Here is an 11,835-nt window from a genome sequence, read left to right as displayed (position 1 = left end):
GAAGCCGAGCACCAGGCAGGGGAAGCTTGTACCCATTGTATCACCGGTGGGTATCAGGCGGCACTGGGGATCGAACCCCATGTCTCCCGCAAGCGGATGCTCAAACGACTAGGCCGCTGCTGCGTTAAAGTTGCCAACTGAAATTGCCTGAGCTAAGGCCACAGAAACTGCAAATGTTATAGATTGGCGCTGGAGTGAAACTTCACATGCCTGCCAAACTTGATGGATGTAATCATGAACCAGAAACAAATCTGTGGTATAAAATAATTACAACATGGTAACCTTGGAAGACCTCTCCGGCTAGAAGCTGAGCATTTTGTTTAACCTCAGTTGCTATGCATACATCTAGTAATTTACTGCATCCAGATTTTTTTCATCAAATTTCAATGCTTTTCCCACGTAGTAACCCAGGATAGCGTTCAGTGGCCGGTTGGCAACTAAGAACTTCACTGTACACAACCTTTGCTCACTTGGGCATGGTATTTGACATTCAGCTTCAATGGGAAAGGAAGCTCCTGACTGTGGTGCGTTACAGATGCATGCAGTGGTTTCAGGTCCATTAGCCAATTTCATGTATGTGTTCTATGTTCACGTCAAAGCTCATGTTGCTACTGTGACCTTCAGACTGTTGCGACTGTTGAGCAGTGTTTATGTTGAGACTGTGCAGGAAGAGCTTGTTCTGAAAATCAAGGAGCCCGGTTGTACTAACTGTTGCCTCACTGAGTTTGCCTACATGTACTTAGAAAATACCTGTATTTCTTGTAGCAGGAATATTTGTGTGAGCAAGTGGAAGAGGGCCAGGAACATGGCTTGTGCGTGCACCACAAAATGAGTGATTATGTTACTGCTTCAGCTCCAGTCTGGGATGTGGAGTTCTTTATTTTTGTTTTATCTTTGCTGCTTTAGTTACTAGCATATCCAGAAGACCCACCATAATTTATGCTGCTTTTCACATTGCAAGAACTTTGTTCGTTGATAAGGAACATTCTCAGAAATCTACTCAGTATTGCATCTCTTACAACAAAGCAGTTGCAAACAAGGGTGACCAGCCAGATTTTGCCTGCTTGCCTCTTGAGCCGTTAAAAATTCAGTAAGTGCCTGGGTTCCTTTTTGCTGCATTGAGTTAACGATAGCTGTATATTAGCATGGTTTTCGAGCACACCAAGTTAGCACATAACTGCCCCTTTGCAGTCATGAGGCCGAAATATAGCAGCCTGGCTGTTTTTAATGTGGCCTCACGGCATAAAGTTTTTCCACTTTCCCAGTCTTACTTGCCTGGCATTCATTACTGCGTGGCTCAGGCTGTGCAGATGGTCACAGAAATGTGCCTGCCAGAAAGCAGTCGCAGTCTTCTGCCATACTTGCAGTATATTTCAGAAGCAGAAACCAGAAGTGGTACTATTTTTTATTTATAAATACTGAAGGCCTTGACAGGCTCTTACAGGAGTTTTGTAAAAAAAAGCATACAACCTTGAAGTCATACAAATCAAATCTTTATTTTCCATCAGGTGCTACAGATGGAGGGGCTATGGAAAAAAAGCTGCCACTTGGCAGCTTGACGAGTCCGCAGATCCATATATAAGGCAGCGTCTAGACAGCACCAGAGCATAAACAAGCGATAAACAAATCAAGGCACTTGAACAGAGCAAAATAAAAGAAAAAGTCCTGAGCCAGACCAATCAAACACCATCAGCACAAAAGAATGAACAAGCGATAAGCATATCAAGACACTTGATAATTGCAGAAGAAAAGAAAAAGTCCTGAGCTAGATAAAACAAACACCAGAATAGATGAAGTCACGTTAGTCAATGAGCAAACAGGTCTCGAAGTGTAACAGTGGAACAACTAAATAAATCAAAATTCAGTGACTGATGATAGTTTAAAAGAGATGGCAGAGAAAAACACAAACGCTCCATACCAGAATTAAAGCATGGTACAGCAACCTTCCAGTTTTCTCCACGTCTAGTATTATAACATTTCTCATTTCTTTCTAAATGTGCCAAGGCATCGAGGCTATGAATATTTTTTTTCACTTCATACTTAAACCTAGCACTCAAACGGTAGCGGTATAGCTTGTGAGCTGTAATAGCATGTGCCCTGTGAAAGAATTCTGCAGTGGTTGCATTATAACCAGCATTGTACACGTGGCGTAGATACCGTTTTTGCATATGGAATATTTTTTGTGTGTTAGAGAAAGTAGTAGTGCCCCAGACAAGTTGGCAATACTTGACATGTGGATAGAAAAAAATTATAAAGCATTATTTTGGTTTTAGTAGAAAGCATGTATCGGAGACGACCGACTACACCGGTTATTCGAGCATGTTTGGCTAATACAAAATTCACATGCGATTCCCAGGGCAGATTGGCAGTGAATATAACGCCTAGACATTTAAACTGGTCAACAATGTCAACAGGATGAGAGTTTAAAACAATATCGGCATGAGGAGGAACAGGTTTATTTTTTGGCCGGAAGAGAACTGCTTTTGTTTTATTTTCGTTAATCTTCATGTAATTGGATAAGGACCATTGCTGCAGTTTGACTATGGTATCATTGCAATCAGTGATAAGTTTATCGATGTTATTACCAGAAAAAAATATGCTGGTATCATCTGCGAAAATAATAAATTTGGCGTTCTGATTAATGTTAACAATGTCATTTATACACAGGTTAAATAGCAAGGGGCCCAATATGCTGCCTTGTGAAACACCACGAGGCAGTGGCAGCACTCGTGATCGTGAGTTGCTTATTTGGACTACTTGACATCGATGAGACAAATATGATTGCAATAACTGTAATCCACACCCTCGTATACCGTGAAAGTCCAGCTTCAGCAGAACATCATGATTGACGAGGTCGAATGCCTTGGAAAAATCGACAAATAGGCTGAGTACTATTGCCTTGCATTCAAACTGTGTTAAAATATACCCTTTCTGGTGAAGCAGAGCTAATTCTGTAGACGTATTCTTCCTAAACCCAAACTGGTGTTTTGTTATTATCTCACAGTGATGAACAAAGTTTACAAGCCTACAGTGTATTATTTTTTCAAGGGGCTTAGAAAATATAGGTAAGATAGACACCGGATGGTAATTGCCCAATTCATTTCGGCTTCCCTCTTGAAAAAGCACTACTACTTTTGCGGTTTGCATTTGCACTGGAAATGTCGATGTCATCAGACATTTATTAAAAATATGCGTTAAGACTGGTGCAATGACATGTGCGACATACTTGACTGGTTTTATTTGAATTTCGTTGATATCCCTACTGCTGCTGTTGTTTAATTTTTTATTGTTGAAATTACTTCCTGTACATTCACTGGCTGTAGACATATTGATTTTGCATTCCGCATGCTGATATATTGACATGCATTTGAGGAGCTTCTTGGCATACTAATATTTGTAAAAAAATTATTGAAAGCATCAGCCAGTTCCGCCTCGTACAAAACTTTGCCATCAATCATTAGTTTGTAAATGCAGGTACGTTGGTTATTGCGACGCAATAGCATGTTTAATTTGTCCCAGAGCAATTCACTCGGCACACACATCTAAAACAACACAAGCAAAGACACAGCAAAATCTTCGCATGTTGACACGCCTCAATTTGCTGCTCCTTTTTATTCGATATAGCGAAAAGATGCTGTGCCATGCTCTGCTTCATATTCATGCAAGTCGAGGTTTCATGTTTGTGATAGCAGCACAAATTACAACAATGTCTGTTGCATGCCGCAGCATAGTGATGGACAGTCGGTCCCTGAGAATGTGGAACACTTTAATGCGGCCAATGGCTCGCTCCACATGAATACGCACTCTAGAGATGTGCCGGGCATCTTCCACTTCCTTAGCTGAAAGTTGCCTTTTGCCTCTTGTCAAGGCTGGCACTTCTAACCTGGCACCTCGATGGGCAACATCTTCTCTGATTAAAAACCCTCTGTCAGCCAAAACAATGTCTCCTTCCTGAAGTTTGTCCAAGAAGCCCGACTTCAATATGATCTCCTTGTCTGATGCCCGCCCTCCCCAGCATTTCGTGACAAAGCTAATAGCACCGCATGGCGTGATGCTGACCATGAATTTGATAGTATTGGAACTTTTATAATGGGAATAGGTTTTAGACCTAGCAGAATACCCTAATGGTTTTTGAATTCGTACTTCGGTGCAGTCAATTATGGCCATGCATGTCGGATACTTCCTGCGCACCATCATGGGCATTGTTCTGCATGCGTCCTCCCGTGAAGGCCAAATAATGAAACGCTTCAGTTCAGAAGCTATGATTGGTATGTTCTTTACCATTATCCTTGCCACTGTTGTTTCTGAGAGCCCGAAACGATGACTGATGTCAATGTTCAGCAGCGCAAGCCTTAGTTTCATTAGCACAACTAGAACAGCATCTGCTACAGTGCAGCGATTTGGAATATAAAGAGCCACATTTTTAAAAAGTGAAACAAAAAAGAGGAAAAGCGCTTTGCTTGGCAGTCCTGTGTACACACTCACGCACTGCTCCGTGATACAGTTTGCAGAGAAGCGTCCCTGCTGCACATTCTGCTCTGCTTCTGCAGCTCTCTCGTTGGAATAATGCAGTGCTTTTTTTAGGACATCAATATCTCGCTCCTGCTTCTTGTTTTCTTTTTCAAGAGTAGCAGCTCTTCTTTCCAAAGCTTGATATGCTGGCTCTGAAACAAGAGCATTGGCTATAAATGATGCACGCCACACGTAACTGCAAAACACTTACTGCAAATGTAGCATGGTACTGCTACGAGCAGCTCGTCCCCCATGCTTGATGTAGCAGATGGCATCTCTTCATCCCTCCATGATGCATGTGCAGCTGCGAGGCCTGCATATGAATGAGCTGAATGGTTCATTGAGATACTCGTGTTTTTACTTTCTTACCTTCAGCACCGGCATGCTGTGAATAAGTAGCTCCCATGTCAAGCTGAGAGGGCTCATCCTGAGAATCTGAAATAATGTAACTAGCATGATGCATACAATAATAAAAGATGACCTGCTGTGTTAATAAAGTGCTGTCTTAATTAGAACTGAACCACAACCAGCTCACCAACATCACTGATGGCTTCGTCAGCTTCCATAACTTGATCATCTGATGAGGGTGCTGACAAAAAAAAAATGAAATGCAAAAGCATCAGCAAGTGTAGGAAGCTTGAGTGCTAAAGATTGCAACCGGGGAAAAAGCAGTAAAAATACATGATACATTTAAGTGCAGGCTTATAATCTACTTACAAGTGTTCATTGGTTCCTGCACTTCTCGAGCGAGGGCTCGGGCCTTGGCGCGCTGCAGGCGAGCAGCTGCCGCAGTCCTTTTGTTCTTCTTGTGCGCGAATATTGTCGGCACATAATCGGGGTGGTGAGGATCGTCTGATGGCTCTCCTGTGTACCAAGGATGAAATTACATTCTGCGCTTTTAGAGTGCGTTATACAGTTACGAGCTGTACCCGCCGCGAACGCTCGGTGGTTAAGGCGCTCGGCTACTTAGCTGTGAATAGACCATGCACGTGGTAAAGAAAAAATCGGATGGGATCGAGCAAATGGTTATCAGTTAACACGTGCACTCTCTTCATCATGAAACCAAGGAAAGCAGTTCGAGGTGTACACTGCTAAACTTGTTAGCGATCCCTTTCGTACGGGTTAAAATTGCTAGATTAGCCGCGACAACAAAACCATCGCCGAGTGCAACTTTGTTCGTTCGCGCAGCCGCTGACTACGCATATCTACAGTTGTGTATGTGACACGGCTTGTTCTAGCAATTGTTTGCACAGGTTAACACATCCTAAGCCTGCGACAACAAATAAAATGCCTTCGCATCACACAAATGCTTTGTTGTCTGCGTGCACGTATGTAGTGTACGTACTTACTACATTCGGAATCGCACCCTACATACAAACACAGCGCTAGATGCACTTACATGTTGCGAAGAAAGTCAAATTAGAGTTAATGGTGACTCTTGCGCAGGCACATCACAGTGTGTAAAGTTGCATCAGCTTCAGCTTACCTGTGACGAAGTGTTTTCCGCATATTCGATGAGCCGGCATCGGTATCCATCCTTCGCGCTTCACCGCGGCCGCCCACTGCTTACGGCGACCTTCTTGGACTGGAAACCTGTGGAAGCTTACTGAACTTCCCTTTATGTGTCTTTCAGTGCACGCCACGGCAACACAGCTAGTCGGCATGGTGATTTTGCTTTTTTCCGAGCACCCCGAACCATACACTAACTGCGGTAGGCAGGGGAGTGAGGCGTTGTTTTGCCTACCACGCGAAAGTCACTATCGACGGCAGCGCCACCGCATCTTCGTGACGTCGCAGAGTGAAGTAGGTCCATACTCTGAGCTAGGCGCATCATGGCCTTAGAGACTTACGAGCCACAAACGCAACACAACACTTCCGTATGTGCTGTGCGTCACTCACGTTTCTTAGTATCTTTGTTTTTGCTAAATTAAATGATTGTGACACTGGAAGCAAATAAATCTGATTAAGAAGCATTGTGTGTTTCACACAGTACTTCAATAAACTCTTACATATAGGAGCGACTCTGAGGCATATCGAAATATTTGAGACAATAAAGAGCGGCTACGCGTGCTGGTATTAAACTTGAAATGCGGCAGGTGAGAGAGAAATGTTTCTTTGTGGCAACATACCCATCGTTGAGAATTTTTCATGTGAGTTAGGCACTTCAAGCCAGAGTGATCAGTTTTCTTCCAAAATGATGTCATGCACCAAATTGTTTATTTCTCATTTTGTAAATTGCATTAAAGAATGAGAATAGTTTGTGCTTGAAAAAGTTTGTTAGTTTTCTTTTTTATGCACGCTGCTAAAGCAGAAAACAGTTATTTGTTTTCTCTTGTTTCTAATCTTAGTTATTTATTCGTAACAGTCTTCAAGTCACCGCATCTGCCAACATTTCCTCTGTAGGGACTGAACAGGCAACAGACGGTGTGTAGCGTGAAACTCTATAGCTATACTGAAACGACCTGTTGCATGAGCATTGCTGAACCGTCGGAGCTCTTCTCAAGAGGTGCAGTTAACCTATAATAGGAATAACAAACAAAAAATGGAGTCTGAATATATCAATTCATTTTCCATTACATGTACTACTGAAGCGGTTGTGATGTACAGATCTGTCGATATCCTAATTATATAATAATAAAACTTCACTATAAACTTTATGCGGGATTTTTTCTGTTGATTTTCTGCATTTGTAGTTTAAGAATGTGTGGTTTAAGAACATATATATTCACTGATGTTGAAATGTCTAGTCTAAAGCACCAAATATAGGTTCTTCATTTCTGAGGGATATAAGAAAGGTTTAAAAAAGAATTGTTTCCAACTCATTCTTGTTTTGATGATATTTTTCAAGTGTACTTGAAATCTATAACAGATCACTGAACACGAAAGCTTCACTTAAGTATTAAGATAGGAGGCGAAAACCTACTCAACCAGACCAATACGTGGAAACCGCACTTCTACTATTACAAGTAGACTATAGGTAAATTACTTCTTGAAAATTTCTACAGACCAAAGTTCAAGAAGGCATTTGTCACAAGAAAAAGCAGCTTGTGATACTTCACGGCATGACTGTTTATATAAAGGAGGTCTTCATATGTCTTCCCATTTGTGAAGGCTGCTAAAGGCAACATACTAACTTTTGCGCTGTAATGCCCTATTTTGACGCACTTCATCATCTGATTTTATTCGTGTGCTTTACTTTTATGAACTGCTCGCTCAGCCATATTCTAAATATACTTCGTTATCCTTGGCACAATTTTGAGGCAAGCAATAATAACGGCTACAAAAATTGCTACTCATGAAGCTTGCAGACAATCTTCCTAATAATTAGTACTATGTGAACAAACGGCCAGAATGCAGTAATTTAATGTCACGTTTACTGTCTTCATTTAGAAATTTTGTCAGATATATTACATGTTGATGTGCTGGAACTCTTTGTGATAATTAAGTGATAGCGTTATTCTTCATTTCAGGCATTAGAAGAAATTACTGTTCATATTTTCTTGTAGTACTACACAATGAAAGAACAATGGCATGCTGCATACATCGCGCTCTTTCATAATGGCTACTCAGTGTTTCTAGCTATAATGATCGATGATAGCTTGCTATAAAAATGCTAGACGCTAGGGGTAAATATTTTGGTGGCATGCGGATCATTGTTTTGTGCAATCTGTTAATTCCTGCGTTTATATCGGTGTCTTACTGGGAATAAGTTTGTGCTCATGGGCAATACCCTGTTGAGTTGAGTTGAGGTGTTGAATGCTACAGGTGGGGTTAGCCTTGCTTTATCTGCCGGCAATTGCTCCACCGCAGCGTCCCTTCTATATTAACAATGTCGCATCTACCCCGCTATGCGCACAATCTCTTATAATAGCACACATTCTCTCCCTCTGTCACCATCTATGCACACAATCAATCCACACAGTCCACATCACAGTCCACTCCAGAAGTCACCATCTATGCACATATTCAGTCACAGTAGAACATAAGCCATTGTAGTGCCACAGTCCATACACACATTCACTCCCATTATAACGTAGTTAACTCCGGAAGACACCATATACGCACACATTCAATCACAGTAGGCCGTAGTCCGTTCCTGCTGTCACCATTTAGAAACAAGATCCGTGTCCTGCAGAAATGTTAAAAGAAAGCGTGCAGCCTCCCTTCTGCATGTCTGGTTTACACTCGGGTAGACAATGTCCTAAACTGTGCTGTGACGGGTTCCTGTCTTCTTGAAGGAAGCGAACATCACATGCCTTTCCGCGTTGTACTCTGGGCAGTACATAATATAATGTTCGAGATCCCCGCACACACCACATTAAGAGCAGAGCGGAGACGATGCTATGCCGGTCTTATGTATCCATGCAAGAGTGCGAGCAGAGGCCGTGCGAATTCGATGTAGAATAGTGGCCTGAGATCTTCTCAGTCCCTTGGTCACACATGGCTTGTGGGACGCACTCCACAGGGTACTAAAGTGATCGAGCACCGTTTTCCTGCAGAGACTTTTTCCATCTTCAGGTACTTTTTTGATGGAATAATTGAGAGAGCGTTATGGGCGAGACTGTCGGCCACCTCATTACCGTTGACTCCTATGTGGGAGGGCACCCATTGGAAATGTAGAGTAAAGCCTCTGCTGTGAAAATTCTGCAACAAGCGCAGAGAGCTTATAGACAAGGCGTCAGTAGGGAATCCGCGCTCTAACCTCTGAAGGGCAGATTTTGAATCAGTTAGGATGACAACAGCTGTAGCCGGACAAGACCCTAACTTCCGTAAAGCCGCCTCATTAGCGACGCTTTCAGCCGTTGTGGAGGATACGACAGCAGTACAGCATACGGAGCACTTACAGTCCAAAGAAGGAATGTAAAAAGCCGCTGCGCTAGCTTCTTTGACCATGTCCACAGAACGATCCGTGAAAATTTGAAGATGGCAGGCATACTCTGTTTCCAAGTGTTCCAGTACAAGCGAACGCGTTGCTGCCAGAGAGCTGCGCTTTGCACTCATGGGGAATTGTGACCTTACAGTCGAGGGTCGGAAAACACCAGGGGGGTTTCAACCGTTTCCTTTGCCTTCGGACATTAATGCCTAAAGAACTAAGAGTATTGAGTGCCCAGTAAGCCTTTGACTCATATCTCTTGCAGAGCCGCTGGAGAAGGGATCGCCCAGCTACCGTCTCTCCTAGGCGGTCAAGATGCATTAGTAGTCTCAGAGAAGCGATAAGGCTAAGAGGTTTCGATAGGGACTCAGGAAGTACTTCCTTATTCGCAGCCGCCTGGGGAACTCCAATGGCTCTTCTTAGGCCCTTTCTGTGGACAACGTCGAGACGTTCAAGTTGTGATGCCGAGGGGAAAATAAAGGAAATTGATACATTATGCGACTGACCACCAGCGCTTCATGATGTTTGACCATTGAAGAAGTATGGTTTCCCCATTGCTCACGTGCAATTCTACGGATCACATTGAGACGAGAAGATATAGATGAAACAATGGCGTCTACAGCTTTCCGCCACTGTAGACGGGAGTCAATAATGACGCCCAGGAAACGCGTGTAGTTGAATTGACGGATGCAAGAGTGACCGAGGTATGTCTTCAACCGCGCTTGACGTCTTCCTACACCTGGAAACAGAACAAACCCGGATTTTTCCGCTGACAGAGACAACACCACACCTTGAAGGTAAGCTTGTGCCGAAAGTAGAGCCTGTCGAGCTATCAGGGCTAATCGCTTGTGTTGGTAGCCAGTAATCCAAATACAGATGTCGTCAGCATAATGTGACATACGCACTTGCCTGCAACTTTTTTTCAATGAATCGGAAAGTCCAGCCATTACGGCGTTAAAGAGCGTGGGGGAAAGAACACTTCCTTGAGGCACACCCCGTGATAGAACCCTTTCGGTGCTTAACGTACTCCCTAACCGTACACGAACCGCGCGATCACTTATAAACTTGTCAATGATTGTTAACATATGGCCCTGTATGCCCATGCCTTGCAAACTGATTAGGATTTAGCTCTGAAGCACGCTGTCGTAAGCTTTCGCAACGTCAAGAAAAAAAGGCTAAGGTGGAAAGGCCGAAAGCTGTCTGGTGTTCAGTGTGACTGACCAAGTCTAAGACGCTATCTTGGGCACTAAGACCTCGGCAGAATCCTGTCATACATGTTGGCAATGCCTTGCTGTCCTCAAGCCACCACGATAAGCGTTCATTTACCAGCTTCTCCATCAACTTAGCTACACAGGAGGTCAATGACACAGGGCGATACGAGGCAAGGTCTGTCATGTCTTTGCCAGGCTTCAGTACTGGAACTACATGTGCCACCTTTAATGACGGAGGAACATCGCCAGTCTCCCAAACTCGATTGATGAAGTTGAGGAGCTCCTTTCTTAGTTGCAAGGGCAGATTATTCAGCATTTGATTGGTGATGCCGTCGGGACCTGGTGCACACGGGCGCCGCAGGCCACTGAGCGCAGTCAGAAGCTCACGAAGCGTGAACGGGACGTCCATGATTGACCTGGAGGAAGCAGGTGGAGTATATATGTCTATTCCAGAATCAGCGCGTACGAGTGCGTCTGCAAATTCCTCTGCCAAGCACGCAATAGGTTTTTCCTTGCGTATTGCAAGAGCTTTAAAAGGCTTCGAAGAGCGAGATTCTCCAGCAAGGCTGCCAATAACTCGCCATATTCTCGTCATAGGTAGGATCGAAGTCAAACTAGCACAGAATGAGGTCCATTGCGACCTGTACAGCTTGTTCGTGTGCCGTCTAATAGCAGAATTCAGCCTATTGAAGGTCGTCTTCAGTTGCCTGTCGTCCTTCTTCCGCACGAGTTGGCGCTCCGCCTTTCTTCTCGCTGCGCAAAGGTTCCTGAGTTTTAAATCTGGGGCCGGAAAATGATCAGGTAACTTGACCGCCGTAGTTGCTGCTAGCTTACTAGAAATCATTTTGTCAACATCACCAGAAACACGTTCAAGGTGCTCTCTGTACTTGTCCCAGTTGACCACATTGCTAATTTTAGGACCATGCATACGAAAGCAGGCACCAAACAAAAATTGAATAGTGATCACTTCCCACGCGGTCAGGCGCTGTTGACCAACTCGCGCGGACGTCAGGTGAATGCAGTGTCAGGTCTACAGCTGTCGCTGAGGCTGGAAGCCGGAAGAAAGTGGGGCCTCCGTCATTGGCAACACACAGGTCCAAACTGTCAATAACCTCTACGAGTTTGCGTCCACGGGAATCTGTGTTCCTGTCACCCCAAGCGGCATGATGGGCGTTGAAATCACCGTAGTTGATTCCAGGAGCTGGGCAGCGGTCACAGAGCTGCTGTAGAAACAAATCA

At 43.9% G+C, this 11,835-nt stretch overlaps 2 protein-coding genes across 2 annotated transcripts; both read right to left on the bottom strand.

Moving 5' to 3' along the window:
* Positions 1–3,466: 3,466 nt before the first annotated feature.
* On the bottom strand, positions 3,467–4,924 carry LOC144108484 (uncharacterized). Its single transcript, XM_077641706.1, has 3 exons — positions 4,882–4,924; positions 4,724–4,825; positions 3,467–4,664 (listed from the first exon to the last, which is right to left on the bottom strand). Exons 1-3 carry the CDS (start codon positions 4,916–4,918, stop codon positions 3,658–3,660), a joined length of 1,146 nt encoding a protein of 381 aa, XP_077497832.1. The 5' UTR covers positions 4,919–4,924; the 3' UTR covers positions 3,467–3,657.
* Positions 4,925–5,000: 76 nt separating this feature from the next.
* Positions 5,001–6,287, bottom strand: LOC144106351 (THAP domain-containing protein 2-like). Its single transcript, XM_077639127.1, has 3 exons — positions 5,999–6,287; positions 5,230–5,376; positions 5,001–5,101 (listed from the first exon to the last, which is right to left on the bottom strand). The coding sequence occupies exons 1-3, from the start codon at positions 6,174–6,176 to the stop codon at positions 5,022–5,024; spliced, it is 405 nt and encodes a 134-aa protein (XP_077495253.1). The 5' UTR covers positions 6,177–6,287; the 3' UTR covers positions 5,001–5,021.
* Between the last annotated feature and the right edge of the window lie 5,548 nt (positions 6,288–11,835).

The sequence above is a fragment of the Amblyomma americanum genome, chromosome 10 (assembly GCF_052857255.1).
Source record: "Amblyomma americanum isolate KBUSLIRL-KWMA chromosome 10, ASM5285725v1, whole genome shotgun sequence".
In the NCBI taxonomy this organism is placed as follows: Eukaryota; Metazoa; Arthropoda; class Arachnida; order Ixodida; family Ixodidae; genus Amblyomma; species Amblyomma americanum.
Note: the sequence above shows the minus strand (reverse complement) of the source record. Positions and strands in the feature narration are given on the sequence as shown.